The sequence below is a fragment of the Vicugna pacos genome, chromosome X (assembly GCF_048564905.1).
Source record: "Vicugna pacos chromosome X, VicPac4, whole genome shotgun sequence".
In the NCBI taxonomy this organism is placed as follows: Eukaryota; Metazoa; Chordata; class Mammalia; order Artiodactyla; family Camelidae; genus Vicugna; species Vicugna pacos.
The window spans coordinates 6,690,817-6,714,084 of NC_133023.1; the positions used below are offsets into that span (position 1 = coordinate 6,690,817).

Genomic DNA, 23,268 nt, shown 5'->3' on the forward strand with positions numbered 1-23,268 from the left:
TCCCCAGAAGCACTGTGGCGCCACTCTGCTTGCCATGGACAGACTGCTTCTGAAGGCACTCACGTGGATCATTCTGTGATTGATCCAGCCCAGGTTAACCCGAGACTGCAGTCTCATTAGCCTCAGTATTAAGAGTCCAGACACCAGAAACCAAACCATCCTCCCCCCCAGTATCATAAACCTCCAAAATGTCACCATGCGGATGGCATATTGACAAAAATGTCAAGGATTACCAAAAATAGCTTCTTGCATTCACATGTACTTAGGGGAGAAGGACAGAGTACCATTTGCATGTTAAGCTGCTGAGGCTGGCGGTCAGAACCAATAATTCCTGTCGGAGCAACTCTCAACACTCAGCTGTATCTTGGGGCGTTAGACATAACTTTCTGCTTCTGTATAAGAACTCATGTACTTATTGTACCTTTAAAATTATTAATAGAATTCTTTTTGTTATGCCATTTATCACCTGGCTCCTTTAAAAATATGGATCACTATAAAGTTTTAAAACTTGTAACTGATAAAATAACGTGTTTTTCCTGAGTCATTGTCAGCATCTCAGTTCTAAATCTAGTGCCAGCTTAGTAAATATTTGGAAAAGTCTGTATTTCCTTCAGGTGGGCTAATTTTTATCTTGTTATGTAAAGCAGAGAAACATAGACTTTCTTTCTATCTGTTTTGGGGTGCTCAGTGTCACTCTTTCATTGATTGGAGTGGGTGTCATCCCTTTTTTGCACCAGTGAAAATAATACCCAAGCATGTTACTTCGGAGATGATTGCTTCTTTGATCATTTTCAGGCTTATAAAACCACATGGATTAATCCCAGCCTGGTTGTGGGGTAGGAGGAAGAGTCCCGCAGGTTCTGCCATCGTCGTGAGCCATGAGCTTAGTTTATGGAACACTCCAAACTCATGGGCAGTTCACAGACGGCAGCTAGTCCGCGTGGCCCGGGAGCGCTCCACTGATCATGTCACAGAAAAACCAAGTGCGCCTTTGCGTGTTTCCTCTTTCCCGTGGTCTTTTTCACGTTTCACTGTTGTTGGGTTGCTTTACCTTGCCACCTGGAGTGAAAGAAGGTGCCTTGGCATATTCCAAACTCCTAAAATAAACAAAATTTTCCACGAACCAAACCAATGACATAATGATACCACAGACGTGTGAATTACTGGAATTGGTTGGCTGGTAATGTTTGCAAAGTTGGGAGGTGGAAGAAGTGGTTGGGGTTTTTCTCCTCACCAAAAAGGTGGCCCTACATTAGTTGTTCCCATATTAAGTTCTTTCTTCCTCCCATGAAAGTAAAGGCGAAAGAGAAATGTGACCTTGAGGCCATTATTCTTTTGATAATCAGGTCTTACACTTACTGGAGAAATAGGATCAGAATTACAACTTTCCAGAATCAGGGGAAAAAAGGAGCTGTAGAAAGAATGTCAATGATGGTGCAGTTTGTCTATAAAGAAGCAAATGAGGACTAGGAGGAGCGGTCCCTCATGGCCTCCACTCAAGTGGACTTGTACAGTCAAACAGACCTCCCCACCTCTGATCAGTTGCACTCAGGGCAGATTTCTGAAGCCCCTCCAGGAGCTGTCGACAGTGAACAGCGTTGGAGCATCATAGGCTTGAAGCCACAGGCATCGTGGCGGTTCCAAGGTGGTCCTGCTCCTCAGGTTCCTGCAGGAATCACAGACCAAGCATTGGCTGCTGGCAGTTGGGCCAGGTCCTTTCCGCCCGATGCCATCTCTCCCCACGGCTTGTCAGCCAGCTCGGACTTAGATCGGTCTTCATTTTGTGGAGCTGCCTTGGTTGGCAGCTTCCATGTCTCTTCTCCCTCTGGCCCTCTTTGGCTCTCATCAGGGTCTATTAACATTTGTCCTTATTTGGATGTCCGTAATGAGCACACCATGGTCTGATGATGTTGAGGACATGTCTCCGGTTGGCTTTGTGGTCATCTTTGTGGTCAGCATGGGCTAAACTCTGGGTCCATCCCTCATCTGGGAGACATGATTTTGAATCTGTACACTGTCCTGGTTCTGTTGCTTTTGAGTGCTTCGTAGCTGTGACTTTGTCATTACCTTTGTTTTTCTGAGTGTTGCACATCTATTTACGTTGCTTTCAAAAAAGCATAGTTTTTTTTCAGAGAGAAGGAAGGCAGCGTGTCACACTCTTTGTCCTTGGTGAGTGTAGCGTCAGATCGAACCCTGAGGTCTTAGCCACAGCAGTGCTCTCATTTTATATTCATTTAAGGTTGCATGTGTATGTGTATATATAGGGGCCACCCTAGGAGATTCCAATCAGCAGGGCCCAGGAAGCTCCTGATGTCCATTCTTCTCCTATTTATAAAGATTGAGGTGAAATTCACATAACTTCAAGTTAACCACTAGCTGTTTTAAATGGTTAATTCAGTGGCATTTCGTACATTTGCAGTGTTATGCAACCACCACCTCTATCTAGTTCCAGATACTTTCATCACCAAAAAGAAAACCTTGTACCCATTAGGCAGTCACTCCCCATTCCTCCCTCTTTCCAGCCCCAGGCAACCACCAATCTGCGTTCTGTCTCTCTGGTTTACTGATTCTGGACATTTCATTATAAATAAAACTAGAGAACAAATGGTCTTCTGTGTCTGGCATAATGTTTCAAGGCTCATCCATGTCGTAGCACATATCAGGACTTCATGCCTTTTTAGGGCTGAATCCCATGTCATCGTGTGGATAGAGCACGTTGTGTTTATTTCTTCATTTGTTGATGGACATTTGGGTTGTTTTCACCTCTTGGCGTTGTCAGTAGTGCTGCTATGACAAGCACGTACACGTATCTGTTTGAATATCTGCTTTCAGCATTCTTGGGTATATACCTAGGAGTGGAACTGTTGGGTCATATGGTAATTCGATGTTGAGCTTTTTGAGGAGCCGTCAAACTATTTTCCACAGCAGCTGCACCATTTTACAGTCCCACCAGCAGTGCTCAAGGGTTTCAGTTTCTCCACATCCTTACCAACACTTGAGATTTTCTGTTGTTCTGTCTGTTTGCTTTTTGAAAAAATAGCCATCCTAGTGCATGGGAGGGGGTATCTCATTGTGGTTTTGATGTGTGTTTCCCTAATGGCTGATGCTGTTAAGCATCCTTTCATGTGCTTGTTGGCCATTTCTATATCTTGGAGAAGTATCTGTTCGATTCCTTTGCCCATTTTTTTTCGTTGGGTTGTTTGCCTTTTTGCTGTTGAATTTTTGGAGTCACTTATATATTATGAACCCTTATCAGATATATGATTTGCAGCTGGTGTCTATTTTTGAAAAGTTCTCTTGGTGAGTTCAGTTATCAACCAGGCTCAAGAACCACTGATCTGGACCAGTGATTCTTGAGGCTTCCTACGAAACACCTGGGAAGCTTTCTAAACACAAACAAATGCAGCCCCTTCCGTCAAGCTACCTGTGGGGTTCTGATGAGTCCCCTCCCCTCCAAACAAACAACTCGCTGGTGAAGCAGTAGTTTAACTCAGCAGTAGTTTAACGACCTAGCTAAATGGACAGGCGTCATCAAGAGAGAATCCAGCAGTTCCATAGAGGATCAGCCGGCATCAGCTCCCTGCTCCCCCTTCTCCAGAATGTTCTGTGCAGAGCATCATGCTCACTCACAGGACGGCCTGGCCCCCCTGCAGTACCGCCGAGACTTGCCCTGTCATCAGGCCTCTCGGGAGGTGAGTTTCCTGTGTGCCTGCGGGAAGGGCCCCACAGCATTTGTGTACACCATGTTGAGCTGGGAGCTCCCTCTTTCTTTTCGGTTTCTTCTGAGGGAGAACACCCTCTTGGGCCTTGCTTGGAGTGTTTCCACCTTGATCACGTTAATGTGGAGTATTGCGGTTTTCCACTCTGAAGAAGTATGTTGTCAGCCTGCTTTCCCATCCCCTGCCTCATCACCCTTCATTCCAGAGGGTGGCTGAGGGCTTGACTCAAAGCTGAGAAGGTGGGATGGTTGTATGGTGGTTGGTGGAGCTTTCTAGTGAAAGTTCTCATCTGATAGGGGCTGGGCATGGGGGCAGGAGAGGGCACGCTCCCCAGGGTTCTCTGTTTCAGATGAAAGTCTCCTAAGAGGAAACACCTTCTGCTGGTCTGGCAGTGTGATCTGCAGCATCCTTGATCACTCTGGTGGGTTCCTTCTTGCTCCTAGGTTTCTTCCTTCCCTACACCTCCTGCTCTGGCCCACCCCCTGGACTCCCCCTCTTGTGTCTCCAGCAGGTCGATGATGGCTGACTTCCATACTCACTATGAGAACAGCGTCAGGATGCCTGAGAGCAGATTTTGATGGTCAGGAAAGGCAAAGAAAAAGGTCACCTCAAAGGGATTCAATTCCATAGAAATGCACATGTTTTATTAAATTCCAAGTTAAGGCAAAAGGTCTATTTTCTGGGTGGTTTTTATAGGATCATTTTACTTAATGTGCTATGTCATGTGCAACCTTCGAAAGAGAAGGCAAAGGAAAGTCTGTTTTGAATAATCAGTCTCCTAGTCAGCCATACATCTCGTGCTTAGCACTTGCTTAGCCAGTTTTAAAAGTCGATGACTATTTTAGAGCCACGGTCTCCCTCTGAAAAAGGAGAAGCTCACCCCAGGGTAGGTGTGGCGTTTCACTGTTTACCACGTGCAGCAGTGTACTGTCATGAAACATGATTAGTCCTTGGGTTCAGTTGGCACTTTGCTTTTCTCTCCTCTGCCAGGCTATACACTGGCTGGGGCCTGCCCTCATCCCAGAGCTTTTCCTGCCCTTGGCAAGTGGCAGTGCCATCACCTACCCCTGAGATGAATAAATAATGATTTGATTATAGTGCTAAGGATATTTTAAATATTCAAGGTGGAATTCTCAGTTTGCAAAGCAGATGCTGGTTAAAATCACTGAATATGTGCTTCCCACGTATAGTTCCTGACCCTGCTCACCTGCCACCTTCCCTCTCTGAGGAAATGTCCCCCACCCAGGAGACAGACGACTGTTTACCTCTGAGCCTTGCTTATACAAGTTGGCTCAAGCTGCACTTCAAGTTGTAATTATCTAAAGAGCATTTAAAAACTACTGCTGCTCATGCGCCACCACACATCAGTGAGGTCCAGCTGCCAGGGTGAGTGCAGAAGTCCCCACTGCCCCTGCTTGCAGCCGGTGTGGAAATCCGCTGTCGTACGGACTCTGTCTGGTTCACGGTAATGAATATTTGGTGATGATTTCAACCCCATCATGAAACTTGGGCAAATAAGCCTTGACCTTGGAAACTGAAAACATTGAGGTTTGTAAGGGGGAAAGAAAGGTCGAACAGCTATGAATGCTACTGTATTCTTGTTTTGGAGCAGTGAGGGAGTAAGGGTTTGGTGTTCTGCCGAACAGAAAGATCACTTATGCCGGTGTTGCCTCGCTTCCTCCTCTGAGCTTCCGAGGCGCTCTGTGTGTGCCCCTGCCATTGAGGGTGTTTGTCAGGTAGTGGCGATTTGTTATTTATTTGCTCCCTGGCTGAGCTGAATTCCTGGAGGTTAACTCCTGGCACCTAGCATTTCAAATAGCTTTTTTGCAGTGCATATTTAAACAAATGAATAGCAGTTTACAGTTTTCATAGAGCTTCTCCTGGGGTGGGTTGCCCAAGCTCTCTCATCCTTAGCCAAGATTACATGCCTGAGACTGTGAGCATCATTTATACCAACCTCGTGCCTGCCTCTGCTTGGCAGGAGCTCCCTGTGCATTCCATCTGTTTGCTGGGCCATCCTCCAGGAAGGATTTTCCCACCTCTTCACCTCACCTTGGTGTGGTGATTATAGACTCTCACACCCACCGGGGCTGGGACCCCAACCAAATTGCCAGATGTCAGAGGTAACAGGGAGTGGTGGGGACTGTGGCATGCTAGTGAATGGACTCTTCTCAAGGGGATGGCCCTAATCAGCTTTAGCCATTTTTTGTCTCTGGGGACTGTAATCCCCATGTGCTAGCTTTTTTGGTTTTCCAGAGATTTAGAAATTCAGCTGTTTGAAATGAAATCTCCTGAGATTAAATGTTGGAAATTCATGGGGGTTTTGGTAGAATATCTGCGGCCCTGCACTGCAAACCAGACAACACGTTTGCGGGCTGAGTTGGCCCCGGGGTGGCCTTGGAGTCATGTGCTTCCAGCTCTCGCTACCTGGTTTGCAGTGGAATGCAGTGATGGCCACACTTGTCTGCAGGGATCGTGGGAAGAGGAGAGGAGAGGTGGGGGTGGTCCTTTGCACTGTAAGATGTTTAGAAGCATCTTGGTCTTCACTCACCAGACTCAACGGCACCTCCCCTCCACAGTTGTGACAACCAGTGTCTCCAGACACTGCCAAGTGTCCCCGGGAGGCATGGCCCCTGGTTTGAGAACCACTGTACTAGTGGGATTAGTGAACCAAAGAGTGTCAATGTATTTTAAGACTTTAAACTTTAAAATATATGCTGCTTGGAGAAAATCCTTCAGTGAGCTGTTGTCTGCTGCCTCTCTCTGCTCCGTTTCACCCTGTCTCCTTCCCCTGAGAGATCAGCGTTCCCCCACTTCCCTGTGAGAGTCTGGAGCAGTGCTGTCCAATAGAATATCCTGTGATGATGGAAATAGGCCATGTCTACCCTGTCCCGTCTGGCAGCCAATAGCCACATACATTTCTTGAGTACTTGAAATGTGGCTAGTGTAACTGAAGAATGAACTTTCCATTTTGTTTAATTTTAAGTAACTTAACTTTAAATAGCCACTGTGCCTAGTGGCTGCCTCAGTGGCAGGTGCAGGAAAGCTCCTCTCTGTGGCACCCCCAGGCATTCCCACCCTGTCTCAGAATGGCTCTGCTGAAAATCATATCAGTAGCAAGTTTTGAGGTGACTTCTTGTTGGTGTGTGGTTACTATTGAGTTCAGCCCCTTCTTCTGTTACCTTCCAGCATCCCAGGTAGGAAAGCAATCTAAGGAAAAAAAGCCTAATTGAGATACCAAGGAACCAGGCTGCCCTCTGGCCCCCTAAGCGTGCCTGGAATGTGTTTGCTTATAAATCCTAAGGGACTTGATTTGGGAATGGCTTGCAGGAGAGACCCGATAGGAGGATGCAGTTTTCCCTTAACTCATTCCATTCACTTCCTCCTCTTCTAGAAGTTTCTTCCCCACTGGCCTATATAGATGGATTCTTCATCTGTTCATCCATCCCTTTCTCCTTCCATCCTTCTGTCCATCTTTCAGCCATTCCTGTGTCCATCTCTGTATCCTTCCATTCTTCTCTTCATCCATCCATCCCTCTGTCTTTCTTTCTTTCCTTCATTCCATCCATCCATTGACCCATCTCCTGATCCAGCTATGTGTCCATCTATGCATCCCTTCACCAATCCCTTTGTCCATCCTTCAGCCCATCTGTCCCTTCCTCCATCTGTCCTTCTCTCTGTCCATTCTTTCCTCCACCCTTCCATCTCTCCCTTTCTCTCACCATCCTTTCACCTGCCTTTCACTCCCTCCCTCCCTCCATCCATCTGAGCGCAGTGCACTCCTGCTGTCGGGTCAGGGTCTGTGCCAGGTGCTGAGGAGGCAGGACCTCTATGATCCTTGACTTCGTGATGTGCACAGTCTAGTGGGGGCATCACCACGATAGACCTTAAGCGCAATGCCTTCCTGATGTCACTTAGGCGGGAAACCAGCAGGGCCCTGGAAATGAGCAGAAGTGGTGACCGGGGAGCCCTTGTGCTCCTGTTCCCCTTCCCAGAGAAGTCAGCCACGATGATGATGCTCACCACCTTCGGCAGCTCTCAGGACCTGCCTCTGCCACTGTTCCCTGGACCCAGCTGTCCTCGGGCCTCGTCCTTTCCTGCCCACACGTCCGGCCCGTCTTCCTACTGCCCACTTTCTCTGCAGCTCAAGGGACCTTTCTACAAAGCAGAGCTGATGATTGCGCGCGCGGCCTCTGTTCCTCCTGACTTCGTGCTACTGCAAAATGCAGCCTTGCTCTTTGTCAGGTTGCCCCGTGCCTTCTGGGGGAGGTTTCCTTTTGCCACACCTGTTCTCACCTGACCTGCGTGAGGCCTGGGCAGGTCCCCAGTCTATTCAGCAGCCTCTTGTGCCCTCTCTGAGCAGGTCAGACATGACCTTGATGCTCCTCTCTCTCAGGCCTTGAACAGCCCTCCACCTCACCCCCGCCGGTAAAGCTGACCCTTCCCCCAGGAGCTGTGCTGTCTAACTGGCGCCTCTTCCCCTGGATGGGAAACCTTGGAATCAGGGTTCCCGAAACTGGACCTCCCCGACAGGCAATATTTTGCATGTATATGAGGGCAGCCTTTTGGGTGTATGTGTAAGCACATTTTTCTGGGGAGGCAATCAGTGGCTTATCTCAGATTCCCAAAGAGATCTAAGGCCTAAAAGAACTGCTGTTCTTGAGAACTAGCCATTCCCTATATCCTTTCCTGGCACGTGTTCCTTCATCAGGGCATGATGGATGACTGAATATCTTAGATGTTCAGCATTTTCGCCCTGTGCTTCTGTTCATAGATTCAGATGGTGATATATGCAAAGCTACATCTATAGAGACTGGAATTCTGTGCCAAAATGAAAACAGATTAAGTAACTGCTAAAAAGTGGTGTGTGTGTGTGTGTGTGTGTGTGTGTGTGTGTGTGTGTGTGTGTGTGTTTGGTGGGGGGAGGTAATTAATGCATAAAAGAGTGGGTGATAAAATCCTTTTATCTCTTACTCTTAGAAACCTGGTGCAGGCCTTGCGCAACTGGGAGCACTACTCAGGAGAGAGCTTGATCTCGGTGGTATTTGCAAAGCTGAAATTGAGATCACAGAGCGCAGAGTTCAGTGCCGCTCTGCTGCTGTGTGCCTGTGTGCCGCTCGCTAGGCTGAAAGGATGGCCAGATCGTCCAGGGTCGCCTCCCCCTGTGATGCCATTTCTAAAGAATGTTATTGTTGGGCCTCTTCACTCTCCTTGGCCAGTGGGGTTTTCCTCTCCTATTTCAGTTGAATTTTCTTCTTCCGTCAATTGTTACTATTTGTTTCTTTTTTTCCCAAATCCTTCCTTAAAACGGCCCCTTTTAATTTTTAAATATCCCTTCCTGTCTGTTGTATTCAGTAGTAAGTTAAGAACCGAACTTTTATAATATTTTGTTTTTAAAGGAGTATTTGAAGTCCCTCACCCAGTATTTTGGCCGTATTAAAAACAAGAAGGTGGTCATTGACTTCCTGAAGTGCCCTCTCCTCAGAGCAGTCATCGTTAGTAATTTGTCAGGAGAGTAAGGGAGAGGCAAATGATTTAAAAGCAGAACATGATGTGTATGTACTTATTCTTACAGCAGTAGTGCTGCATCTTTATTTCCAGTGTTTTCTTCAGGAGTGGTGGTTCCTGCCCGATTGGCTCTTGGAACCCTTTCATTTTAGCTTGGAATCCCTTCCCTGAGCGCGGTGGGAGTGCAGACACCCGGCTGCTGACCCGAGCGGGCTACTTCCGAAGCCCTTGGTCTTGCCACTGCTTAGGTGCACGTCCTGAGCTGTTTGGCCCTAGGTAAAGTGGGAGTGGTGATAATGGACCCAGCTTCTTAAAGTTGTTGCTCTGATCAAAGTCCGTTTTCCTTGTCCCTCTGAGCACAATGCGGGCTTTGCCCTGGGGCTGGCGGGGGTGGCGGCACTCTTTGAGTTGTGTCTGCAAAGCCTGCAGGGTGGTAGGCGGCAGCCCTGCGCATGAAGGACTTCAGTCCTTGTGTGATTGGATACGTCCATCCGTGGGTATATCCTGGAGTGTTGCCTCTCCTAGTACTGCTGACGGCTTCAGAAAGTAAGGAGACTGTTTTGTATCCAAAGTTTCATGACATAGTATGGACCATACCACTCTTGTGAGGTGTGATGTGCTGCAATATTTTCTTTTTAAACTAAAACACCAATTGGGACCTACTCAGTCGATTTCACTGCTTACTCATGGGTTGTGACTGTAGCATAAGCGCATGATATAATGTGATGGACGAATACAGAGGATTGGAAATAATCAGTTTAGATAATGTTTCAATACACATCCAGCTATTTGGAAGACATCCTGGGACACTGATCAGCCATGACTTAGAATTTGCAGTTTAGAATCGCCAGATGTGTGTACCAGCTTTACACGAGTGAGATGACAGCCACCTCTGTCCTTGGATTTTTTTTTTCCTTCTCCCCAGTGTTTCATATGACTTGAAATCCTGAAATTGTTTCTTCCCACTGTAAATGAAGCACTTACTAGGAATCTCAATGCGTGTGTGTTTTTTACACACCTTTTAGTAAGGTGTAATTTACATACCACAAAATTCATCACTTTAGTGTATTTCGATGAGTTTTCATAACTGGACACAGCTGGACGACTGTTACCACAGTTGGGTTTTAGAACATTCCTATCTCCCGTGCCCCATCCCCTTTCCCACCCCAGTCCCCAACAGCCGCTGATCTGCTGATTGACTTTCTGCTTGTGTATTTTGGAATGCCTGCTTTTCTGATCCCTCTTTGTAGAAGGCGGGTTCCAGAAGTCAGCCTCTCCTGGGAGTCGTCATTTCCCTACCCTTCCGCTGAGAACCACAGTGGCCCAGGTTCTCCCTGGTGGCCATCCGGCCTGATCTGGAGCCCACAGAGGAGGAGCCTCTGGGGTCCATCGGGAGGGGGCTAGGTTCTGAGGGCGGGTCCGTGCATGCTTGGGGTGGGTGCGGAGGCTGGTGGGGCAGCTGTGGAATATTGGAAGGTGCCAAGCTGACTCTGGGTCTCCTTGCAAGGGAGGGCCCTCCAGCCTGCACTGGCACTCCTTCCTTAGCACTGTGCATCCAGGATGCCATTCCCAACGCGACAAGGCCACCTTTCCTATCGCTCCAGTAAACAGATGCCGAGCACCTGTTCCTCTCATCCCTGAAGAGGAAGCGATGCATCCGTCATGCTGCAGCCCACCCCCTTGGGTCCAGTCTCTCAAACCTCATATCTGCACACCTGCTCGTGAGCATATTCTGTTGACACGAGACATGTAAGAACAGCTCTAGTGCAGCCATGGACATATATTTGGTGTCAGGCTCCAGTTGCCACAGATCAGGTCCAGTCTGAGACTTGCCCTGCATGTGCAGCGGAGCACAGGTTGGGGTGCACCCTGGAGCTGTATGGGGGCAGGTCAGAGTTGGAGGAGATGCCATTCTTGCCCAAAAGGAACAAATGCTATGGGAGATACGGTGTGAACAAATAACTGTGTTCTACTTAGAGTTGTAATAAAGGTCTCAGGAGGAGAGCGAAAGTGCTGAGGCTAGACCAAGAAAGGACAACTTCCTGCCGGGGTGGGCTGGGTCTGTGTGGGAGGAATCTGGGCCACATCTTGGAAGACGCATCAGGATTTAAACAGGAAGGGGGCGGGCGGGAAGCATGGAAACCGGAAAGAACAGTCCAAGTTTGGGGAAAGCTGTTCCCACGCAGGTTGCTGGGAGTACAGACGGACAGCCAGGGGCCAGAGGGTGGTGAGACAGTTCCCTGTGAGAGGTTTTGTGGTCTGAGAAACCTGGCTCTTTCCAGATCTCCGCTAAGGCTTGTGGAAGACAGCTTCTCAGGTGGATTTTGCCAGGACCCCCTGTAGAATCAGACTGTTAGAGGATGAGGTGAGATCCTGGAGCCCTGCTCTGCGGTGCGGTAGCTATGGCCACGTGGGCAAGTAAGCGCCTGAGATATGGTGAGCCCGACGAGAGGTGGGCTCAGAGTATAAAACACACACCAGATTGCAGACTTCATACTAACAAAGGACATAAAATAATCTTATTTATAATTTTTATAATTGTTACATGTGCAGCTGATAGTATTTTGGGTGTACCATGTTAAATAGAAAATATTATTAAAATAATCTCACCTGTTTATTCTTACTCTTTTAAGCGTGGCTACTAGAAATTTTGTAATTAAGTCTGTGGTCCTCGTTTCTGCTGACCTGCGCTGCCGTAGAGAATTCTTTTCACCAACTGGGCTAAAGTTTGTCTTTATTTTACTCTAAGTTGTATCACTGGAGCTTTTATGTGAGGAGAACAAAGTGTTTTCACTTATCCCGGGACTGCTCACTTGATGGGCTTGATGAGAAATTCTTTTTCTGTTATTTTCAAGGCGGAGGATCCTCGTGGGTGAGGCACTCAGGCAGATGACTGCAATTGGACGCCCCTTTGGGTGTGGTTTCCTTTTGGGGGTAGACTTGCATCTTGGCCTGTGGTTGGCTTGCTCAGCCCTGCATTCTGGCACCCGAATCCCAGGCTTTTAAACTCGTACAGTATTATGCTGCTAAATCAGAATAGTAATGACATTCCCCTAGTTTTTAGAGGAAAAAAAATAACGTGGAAGGAAAATGAATGTTTATGGAGTATGTAGTAAGTTCCCAAAAACCTTGATATTGGTTACAGCCTTGCAGCCCCAACCACCCCATAGTAAAGATGAGAAAACTGAGGCACAGCGAGATAGTCACTTGCCTGGGCTCATCCTCACTAGTAAGTGCTTAAAGTATAGCTGCCTCACTTGGAAGTTTTTCCTCTCATAAAGTTCTAAAAACTTGTTTGCAGTCTGTGACCATTGTCAGTATGAGTCAACAAAACTTACCAAGAAAGACCTTATGCTTCTTCAGTCACCAGTTCTTGGTCTTTTTTAGGTGTTGTGACTTCCGTTCATCAGTGTCCGAACCGTCTGAGAACCAGTAGGATCCTTGGGGAAGTAGAGGCCCCAGGAAGTGTGCTGGTCTTCTGACGTACCTCCTAGATTGGTTTGTCTTTGGACACTTTTTTTCTTTGCTGGAGGAAAGAACATCTTGCTAACATCTTGCCTTTGTCCACCCTAGATTCTCAGCTGTTACTTAATGGAGGGACTGGGGATTGAACCCGGGACCTCGTGCCTGCTAAGCAGGCACTCTACCACTGAGCTCTGCCCTCTCCTCCCCGCCTCCACAACCCCCAGGCCTGTTGTTTTTTAAATCAAAGACGGTGGGGACTGGAGGTCTGCAAATGTGGTCTTGTGCTACTCAGGGAAAGGGGTTCACCCACCTCCAATCCTCTGTGGTCATTTGTTGTCTTGTGGATTCACTGCTGTTCATAAACCCCATGTCTCCTTTTTCCCTGAGATGTGTTTGTGCTTCAGATCAGCCTGGGAATTTGTCCATGAACCATAACTGTTAGTTTTGTCTTGGAGTCAGTGGAAAGACTGATGATATATAATTTTTTTTTTATTCTGAAGAAGTCTTAATCTTTTCACATGGAAATCACGAGTGTAATTCAAGAATAATTCTAAGACTTTTTACTAAAATCAGGTCATTCATGCTACATGAATACACTGAAGTGCTGATTGTGATGTTTAGACTGAGTTCTAGTATTATTACTCTTTACCCAAAATTCTAGAATTGGGATTAGGTGACACTTGCCCGGTCAAGTATACGCGTGTTCTAAGTAAATAATAAATGTGACTATTTGCCTTTTCAGGACTAATGTGGCAGGTTTATGGTACATCCAGTGCTGTTTTAAACTTGACAGAAATGAGGACTCTTTCTAGAAGAGCTTCTCAACTTCTTTTCGGGGGTGACTGCCATCTCAGGGAATCTGCTGACAGCCCTGGACTGTGCTCATCAACATTCCTGTGTCATTTCAGGGAGGTCAGGGACCTGCTCACTGCCAGGTGAGAACCTGTCCCTCAAGTGTCAGTGCTCCAGCATTGAAGCTGGAGAAGCACTAGGACAGCAAACAGGGTCTAATTCAGTATGTAAATGAGCACAAAGAGATTGCAGTCCGTGTTCTGGCGGGCTCTGGAACTCACTGTGAGCCAGGTGTGTCAGAAAAGGTGAAGGGACTCACCATAATTTCTTGAGGATTGGTTTGGAGTGAAATTGACATGAATAGTATCCTCTCTGAATTGCATATTAAAAACAAGCATGAGTTGGAAATATAAAGATGTTCTGGGAGACTGGAAAGTATAGTCCAGGCACCAGAGGATTACCCTGGCCTCCTTTTGATAAAGGAAATATGTTCAGAATCAGTGTTTATGTGTAGATACAGAGAACAGAGTTCTGGTTGCCAGAGGGGAAGGAGTTGGGGAGCTTCATGGGTAAGGGAGGGCAGCTGTGCCGTGACGGCGGGAAGCTAAACTTACAGTGGTGAGCACGCTGTCGTGTCTGCAGAAGTCGAAATATGTGTGCATGGAACTTACATAATGTTATAAACCAGTGTTACCTCAATTAAAAAAAGCAATTTCACTATTAGAAAGATTGTATATCATCTAAATCAATTCATTTGCCTTCATGGATTGAAAAAAAAATCAGCGTTCATACTTTACCCTCTTCTCCCTGCTCTCACCTTCCGCTGCCCACCTTTACTTTTCTGCAGTGTGTGATAGTCGGTGTTAGATATGAACCTGGCTGGGAGGGAGGGCAAGGCTCTCAAGGCGCTGACTGCGGCCTCTTGCTTTGCCCACCCTCGGCCCCGCGGTCTCTCTGGGGGTGTCTGTGGTTGGCAGAGTCATGGCCTCCCAGGATGTCCGCGTCCTAACCCCTGGAACATGTGAGTGTGTTACCTGCCATGGTGGAAGGGATTTTGCAGATGTGACTAAATAAAGAATCTTGCAATGGGGAGGTTATCCTGGAGTGTCTGGGCAGGCCTAATGTAATCCTGAGGGTCTTTGTGAGTGGAAGTGGGAGGCAGAGGAGGGAAACCCAGAGGGATGGCCTCCTGAGAAAGACTCAGCCGACCATGGCTGCCTTGGAAGACGGAAGGAGCTGCCAGGGCGTGCCAGGAAGTCTTCAGAAGCTGGACCGGAGAATCGATTCTCCCTTGGAACCTCCAGAGGGAATGTGGACTTACTGCTGCTTTGGTTTTAGTTCAGTGAAATCAGTCTGGACTTCTGATCTCCAGAGCTGCTAGATGCTAAAGGACCACCAAGTTGGTGGTCATTTGTCACAGCAGCAAAAGGAAACTAATCCAGTCTGAAGCAGGGCTGCTGGAGAATGAGGGGGAGCAGGAAAGGGAGCGGGTGGAGCTGGTCTCTGGGCTGGGACTGAAGCGGCTGCACCCAGCTGACAGGGCCCATGAGGTTTGTTGGATCACCCCCATTTGAAAGATGAGGAAACTGAGGCAGGCCCAGAGGGAGAAGGAATGACTTGTCCGAGGTTTCATGGCATAAATGGCTCTCTTGGAACTGGCACTGACTGAAGTGGCCCAGTGCCACTTCTGTGTGTGTGTGTGTGTGTGTTCTGAAGACATGTATTGTCTCTCTCCTTAATGTCTTAAAAAATTGTTTTAAAATCACATTTAAAGACTCCAAACATACAGCAGTAATACACTGTTTAAAAAGTAAAATAAAAAAGTGAAAATAATCAACACCAGTGCCACTTCTTAAAGAGCCTGGCAGGATGCAATGGGCAAAAGGGAACAAAAAGAAGCTGATGTCCGTCTCCTCAGCCCCATCTCGTGGACCAGCACTGGTCATCAGAACAACGAGCAAAACAAATTCATTTCCTCTGCTGAGGCCGAGAGGAGCCATTTGTTAAGGAGAGAATCTGTGATGGGAATACCTCTAAGTGGTGTTTGAGGGCGGGGAGAGCCGGCTACTGTCCGTTGGATGCTGCTCTGATAGGAGGACCAGCCCTGGTGAGAGCTGGCCCGGGGGCCATAAGATAACGACGTCAGTGCTGACGCGTGGGAACGCCGGGGGCCCTGCTTCTCAGTTCATTGCGCAGCTTCCCACATTCTGAAGATGTTATGAAACTTACGCTCTACTCCCTACCACCTTGATCCTTGAAAGTGGAGCCTGCTCATGCCATACAGATTTATCCCGAGCCCTTGAACAAATGCGTTCAGAGTATCCCCAGAGGGTGATGAGAAAGACCAGCTCTTGGGTCGCTAGTAGGAGTGTATGCTGGTGGTAAAGCACTTTGAAGTGTCTATCAGATGTTTACTCTAAGCTCGTATCCATTATCTACAGTAAAATGCAGAAAATTGGACTGTACTTGAATAGATGACTTGAGGTGCCTGGTAAAAATGTTATGGTTTACTGCATATGATGGTAGCTTCTAACATGATAGAAAGCGATGCTGACAAAGACTCAAAGAACATAAGGAAATACACAAATGAAAAAAATCAGTGTATGAAGCTGTATCTGGTATGATATCAGCTGTGGGAAAAATGTAGGAAAATAAGCTAAAACATGAATCCAGGACTTCTGGATTATAGATGATTTTATTTCCTGTTCTTTATACTGTACTGTCTGAATTTTTTGCATTGAATTTAAGATAAGGAGAAAAGAGCATCATATCCTTCAACCTTGTAAATTTACTTCTGGGAGTCTTTCAAAGAAAGTAATTGTAAATACAGACTATGAGCTTTATTCACAGAGACGTTCCTTTTATCATAGTTTTAAAAATTGAGATATGTCACATATAACATAAAAGTCACCATTTGAAGAGTACAGTTTACTAGTTTTTAATATAATTACAGTTGCACAACCATCAAGCACTAGTTAATTCCAGAACATTTTTATCACCCCTAAAGGAAGCCCCGTACCTACTAGCAGTCACTCCCCATTCCATCTTTATCTCCAACCCCTAACAACCACTGATCTACCTTCTGTCTCTGTGAGTTGCCTATTCTGGATGTTTCTTATAGACGGACCCATATAACATGTAACCTTTTGTGTCTGGCTTCTTTCACCTAGCGCAGTGACTTCAACGTCCATTCATATTGTAGCGGGTGTCAGTACTTAATGGTTTTTTTATGGTCAAATAATATTCCATTGTATGCTTTATTTACCCTTTCATCAATTGGTGGCTCTTAGTTGTATTCATCTTCTGGCTATTGTGAATAACTCTGCTGTGGACATTCTTTGGTGTGGACATATGTTTTCATTTCTCTTGGGGGTACAGTTACTGGCTCATATGGAAACTCTGTTCAAGTATTTGAGAAATTACCGAACTGTTTCCCAGAGCAGCTCTCGTGAGTATTTATACTGGTAGAAGTTAGGAAATAATGTAGCTGTCAATAGTAGGGGAGGGCTTAGGGAAATTATACTGATCCCCTTAGCAAACTGTTTATGGAAATACAGGTTATTTATTCTTAAACCAGGTGCTGAGGGGGGTCAGAGACAGTTGAGACAGGGTAATTGTTCACAAGGAGCTTAATTCACCTATTCCAGGTGATGTTTACAAATAATTTATAACAAGGAGGATGGAATACTTAGGCTATAGTGTTAGACCATCTCCAGTAATTTTTGGAGAGACTCAAGGTATAAATTAATAAGTTACAAAATTAAGTGGAAAAGGCAGAAAAGAAAATTGTGTATACTGTATGATCATGACTATGTCAGAAAAAAACAAAGGGAACACAGAAAAAAGATGAGGAAAACACACCAAAATAGGAATAATGGTTGTATTTGAGTGGTTCTGTGAATGGCCATCTGTCTCCTATTGAGGTATGTTTCCTAAACTGTGTGTAGTAGAGACAAAAATGCCCTGGAGTCTGTGTGTGGTGACTGTGGGAAGGAGTTAGTGGGGAAGATCTAGCATCAAGTTTTTGGGGAGATGAGAACTCAAGAACCTGGACTGGCATACCTATGGGTGAAGGCGGGACCTTGGGCTTGCCTTGAGGGGCATGGGAACACCAGTCTGGCGCTTTCCCCTGGCCAACTCAATGCTGCGCACTTTTGTAGAGACCACTGTGCTTGAGGAAGAGACATTGGACGTCAGCGTCTCCTCGCAGTTGGAGGGATGACCATTGGCAGGATGAGGGGTCACAAGATTGTCCAGGACAAAGTCCACCAGCTTGCTGAGGGTGCTGATTGTCCCAGCCAAGTCTGAGATCTCTCCTGGGTGGCTCCAGGCTTCACCCTGCCATGCAGGAATCAGGCTTTTTAGCCAGCAACATCCAGATAGCACTCCTTGCTGAAAAGCTAACACCAAAAGAACTCTACTGTTCCAGACTCCCAGATACTGCCCTTCTGACAATAAAAGGGAGCCAAGATTTATTCAGCTCTCCTCATTGTAGCAGTGGGCTCAAATAGATTCTGAAACCGGGTAACTCATCTGAAGTGATTTACCCATTACTGAAGTCATGTTCCCCACCAGCACCTTTCTTGGGAGAAAAATCATCATTTTGATACTGGTACAGTTGTGAATATTCATGGTGGCATGTGCTGGACAACAGAAAACCACGAAGTCTTTGTCTCATAAATACTTTGGAATGATAATGAGGATAATAAATTTAGACATTCTCCATGCTGTTATTGAAAATCATGCCAAAATTTGCCCTTGTGCACTGAAGTGACACCTGTCTGGAAGTCTGGCAGGTGTGTCATCCTGATAAATAGGTAGACAAGTCAGAAGAGCAGCATATGTGTCTATTTTAATGTTCTGGAAAAAGACAAAAGGCCTCCTTTACATCTCACTGCTTCCTAATAGTGGGTAGCCTGGGCCATCACTACAAATGTCCACTTCCGCATCTGATGAACTAGGAAGGGGCGTTAGGACTCAGATATTTTATTAGTTATCTATTGCTGCCTCACACAAATTACCCTGAAACTTAGTGGCTTCAAATGACAGTGTGCATTCAGTCCCACAGTTTCTGTGGTGCAGGAGCAGTTTGGCTGGTGGGCCTTACTTGGGGTCTCATGGGGGTATTGTGGTCAAGATGCAGCCATCTGAAGGTTTGACTGGGGCTGGTGGGTCCACTTCCAAGGTGATTAATTCCTATGACTGGGAGATTGGCGCTGGCTGTCGGCCAGAGACCACATTCTTCCTTATGTGGGTCTCTCCATTGGGCTGCTTGAGTAGTCTCATCACATGGCTGCTGGTTTCCCCCAAAGCTGGCGATCCAAGAAAATAAGGTGGAAGTATGATGTCTTATATGACTTCACCCCGGAGGCCACATACTGTCATTTCCACAATACCCTGTCGCTTGCACAGCAGAGCCCTCTTTGGGGGGGTGGGGCATGTGAGGATGTGAACAGCGGGAGGCAGGACGCAGTGGGAGCCGCTTAGGAGCGGGCCGCCATGGGTGTCCTGCTGCACGTGAGCGTGTCTCACGGTGTAGTGGGTGAAAGCGGTGAGTGGGTTTATGTGCTTCTCCCTGCTGCGTTCTTCCTGCCCGAGGGATCCCTGTCCTTGCCTTCTAGTTTACTACTTCTGTCTTTTGGGAGCTGGACATCTGTATCGTTGAGCCCGTTCACACTGCCATCAAGTGAGTTAGCAGGCTCAAAGTGTGAGCCCCACGGCCCGAGGAGATCCACGGCAAGGACTTGGTAACTTCTTGCTCTTGGTGTGAGCTGGGCCCCGAGAAGCGTGACTTCTCATCAGCTGGCTTCGAAGTACTGAGTCTGTGGATGATTGTGCAAAATCCAGGCTTTCTTTAGAGAGGAAGTGAAATCAGAGATTCATGGATTCTGTATCGAGCCAAAATAAAATTCACCAAAATAATAGTGTATCTGTTTATTTTTAGAACAAAGAGTGTGGAAGTGTTATTTTAATTACTTGCAGTGTTTATTGGATAGGAAATGGAAAACTCTGAACTTGCAATAGTTTTAGAATAGTTCTGAATTGTAAAGTAAGTGAATTGAGCTCAGCAGTGCTGTCAGTTCTGTCTTCCCACCAGTATTTGTTGATTAAATGAGATCACATATGTAAACATGCTTAGAATGCGCCTGTGCTTGGGCATTTTTCTGTAGGCTTTACGGGAGTCTGGAATAGCAGAGATGTGCTCAGGACTCAGTTTCTCTTAAAGTAGCATTGTTTTTGTTGTGGTGTGATCCTGTTTAGGACTTGAATCGTGCACAACACCCTGCTGTTACCTGTGTGACTTGGAACCATGCCACTACCACACCATTACTGACCTGTAAAGGGATTGTGCTGTGGTTGGTGTTTTGGGGACGGACAGACAGTACACAGTAGGCTCATCTTGTGATGTTGTGGGTTTTGAGTGCATCGTATGTGAGAGGATTTCCATGGTGTATTTTACCTTCTACATATGTATTTCTGTTTTGACACTGACTGGCACTTCTTAAAACCATACGTTTAAAATGAAGACGAGTTCAATCAGTGCTGTCATAATGGTGTTTGTCAGTTTCTGAATGCTACTTGGAGAGACAGAGTCTTGTCGAACCAGTTTGGGGAAATAACGTGTTGGAAATTCATACTGGTCTTGTCGGGTTTGGCTGCGGTTATGGTATCTTACTTTCCTGGAGCCAGGGACTTGAACAGAGATGTGGGAAGATTGAGTTAGTGAAATTTGGGTTATCAGATTCCCATGCATACCAGTCAGTGTGCGTTTATAAAGAGAACCGAATAGATAGCTGCCCAGACTCAGACAATAATTGGTGCGGCCTGTTTTATGACAGCTGTCTTGTCAGTCAGTGTGATCATGACGTCTAGGAGAGGGGAGGCTCTCCTTAAAGAAACCTATCTGGAAAACCTCTCCTTTATCTATCTGTGTCAAGCCAAGGGTCCTTGATCAGATGGACTTTAAGGAGAGAGATCTGTAGACAATGTGCTTTTGTTGTTTTTCTCCAGAAAACAAAGAGGACCCTTTGCAATTTCTGATTCCCACTGCATGAGGAATACAGGGCAGTGTTTAGTAGGCGTCCCCTTGTATTGTTCCCGTGCTTGTTTGGCTTTTTGCATTTGGTCCATGGTTAATGTTTAACTCCTTAACTTCTGACCATTGGTAGATGAAACTTACCAAATACATTTTAGATAGAGTAGGGTATAATGCACAGAAACCGAAAGTTGTGAGGGGGGAACATTTGGCAGGGAATGAGAACAAAACAGAGGTGCTCGCCTATTGTTGTGGCAGAGCCACATTCCATTGTCGTCACCTCATTAAACATACCGCTTGGAAGAAGATGCTTGTTTTACCTGTTTTGTAACTGTCAATATCTGTTTTCGCTGGCATTTAAATCTGTATTTTGAGATAGTAAAAAAAAAAAACTGTGAGTGTACTGATATTACTTAGGCAAAGCCAGTGAACTAATTTTCCAACCAATTAGTTGGAGCAAAAGCAAGTAGATAATATATGATTTTTGTGTTAAAATCAAATTCTAGAATTGATTCAGCAAACTTACATGAAATTGACCTGACTTTCAAATTTGCTTTCATAATTTTATTTTGCAGGATAACAAAGCCATTGACCTTTGCCGATTGTGTTGGGGATGAACTTCCTTTAGGATGGGAAACTGTATATGATAAACAAATTGGAATTTATTACATGGACCACATAAATAGTAAGTAGAGTGCCACCTTGAGTTATTATATATGAATGAGTTTTCATGTTGATCTCAAAGATGCTAGGAACTCTTTCTGTAGATGAAACAATTGTTACTCTCCAAAGCAGCATTGAACTGGATTTTATAAATGTCATCTGAAGTATCCATTAGCTGAGCAGGTATGTAGCTACCTGGCTTGTGTGTTGCTCAGGACTGCATGGAATATGTTGAATGGAGAGTTTTAATACCTAATTGAAAGAATAAATTTTCCAGGCAGTCTACTAATAGAAACATCTCTCAAAATGAGAAGACTGGTTTTTGCAAAATGCAACTTAACAAGTTCTTGGAACAGTAAATGCCCAAGTGGTTGCCTTAACTTCATTTTGTCTTATGCATGTGATTTGATTTGATTTGAGCTTTGTGAAGGGAGAAACTAATGCAAAGACTACAGCTAAAATAAATGGTCCTTGACCATGCCGGCCTTCTTTGTGGAGTTGTTGAGAGCAGTGATTCTCACCCAGGGCTGGTATTGCCTCCCAGGGACACTTGGTAATGTCTGGAGGCATTTTCGATGGTCACAGCTGAGAGAGGTGCTCCTGGCATCTGGTGGGTGGAAGCCAGAGATGCTGCTCACAGGGCGCCCCACAGAGGCTGAGCTGCCCCAGTGGTGCTGAGATTCACATGCTGCCTTTGGTTCTAGATCTCTTCTCCACCCCACTCCTGGCTTTCTTCTGCCTCCTCATCAGCCTTCCTCCATCGGGTACCGCTGGGGACCCATTCCTCTCTCAGATCCACATTTTCTCTCTCTCCCATTTTTGTTCTAGCTGCCCTCAGTGTTCCTGCCATTGTCATTACTACTGGGGACATGAAGTTTCCCTTAGTGTGCTTTCTGTCCTTGGAGTTATTAAGTGTGGGAGAGGCTGGGAGGATGCACAGTGTACGCCGTGTGAGTGTGAAGCTCCTCCCTCACTCGGTCTCATGGCTCCTCGTGTCCCCATAGTGTGATCGGGCCGGGCTGGTGCTTTTAGGACTGACTCCCACATTGTCACTGGCCGGCCGGCTCCTCAGTTCAGCATTAAGGAACCTACATGACGAGCCTTCCTGTCTCTGTCCAGGCCTGTGGGGTTTCCGATCAATACACTCGGCTTCCCCTTGATTGCAGCTCCTACCCACAGACTGGGCAGCAGGGTGAGTACTGCCTCGGTCCTGCCGCCCTCCCAGGCGGTTATCCACGTGGCACAAGGGCTTCTAGGCGGACCCACTGCACAGTGGACAGGGTGCAGTGCTCCATGAGGCTCCATCTGGGGCAGCCCCCCCCCGGCCTGGCTGAGCTGGTGCCCTTGTTTGCGTGTGTCCAGGTGTCTGGGCCATCTGGGCCACCTTCCCAGCTGCAGGGTGGTCACTCCGGCAGGTGAGGGCTGCTGGGCACAGGGGCACCAGGGCCTCCTCACCAGGCTTTGGCCTCTCTGGGCCCAGGTAGTATGACTGAACAGCACAGGCATTCACTGACATGACCTTTCTGGAAAGCCTGCCTGCCCGCCACTGAGGCCTAGGACCCGTTCTGGCTCGTCTCTTGTAAACCCAGCTCGCTCATCCCTCTGGGCCCCCTTCTTTGCTGCGGGTGTTCCTTTCTCACTGAGTCACAGCAAGGGACCTCTCCGTGCCGGCCACTCTTGAGGCCCTGGGGACACAGGGAAGTGAGACCTAGTCTTTACCTTCAAGGATTTGACGTGACACGCTAGACATGACCATGAACCCCCAACCTGAGTAATCACCAAGGGCTTTCTTTCAGCCACCTTGAGTCTACCTGGGATGACCCAGCACCATGGAGGGTGGAGGGGGAAGGTACCAGCTCCAGGGCCCTGCCCCTCCCGAGCCTTGCTCCCAAGAACCCAGCTCTTGATAGCACATCCTTAAAGCTCTTTAAGGGCACAGAACCTGAGGGGTCACATGTTAAGTTGGAACTGTGCAGGTTGACAGTGGAGTGAGGGACCAGAGGGGCCCTGGGTTGATCACCTTCAAGGTTCCCAAGACCCTTGGGTGTGCTGACCAGAGTGTGAACAGAGCCTGTCGGCCGAGGC

The 23,268-nt window shown here is 46.8% G+C and overlaps 1 protein-coding gene across 4 annotated transcripts in view; it reads left to right on the forward strand.

The window, feature by feature from the left end:
- WWC3 (WWC family member 3) overlaps positions 1–23,268 on the forward strand; it is a 99,510-nt gene that overhangs the window by 17,262 nt on the left and 58,980 nt on the right. For 2 of the 4 annotated variants that reach the window (XM_072956553.1, XM_072956550.1), the window contains exon 2: positions 21,096–21,205. In XM_072956553.1, the coding sequence (XP_072812654.1) occupies positions 21,096–21,205 (110 nt within the window). Of the gene's footprint in view, positions 1–21,095; positions 21,206–22,063; positions 22,376–23,268 lie in introns of those variants that run through there. The other 2 variants (XM_072956551.1, XM_072956552.1) reach the window with 1 other exon arrangement.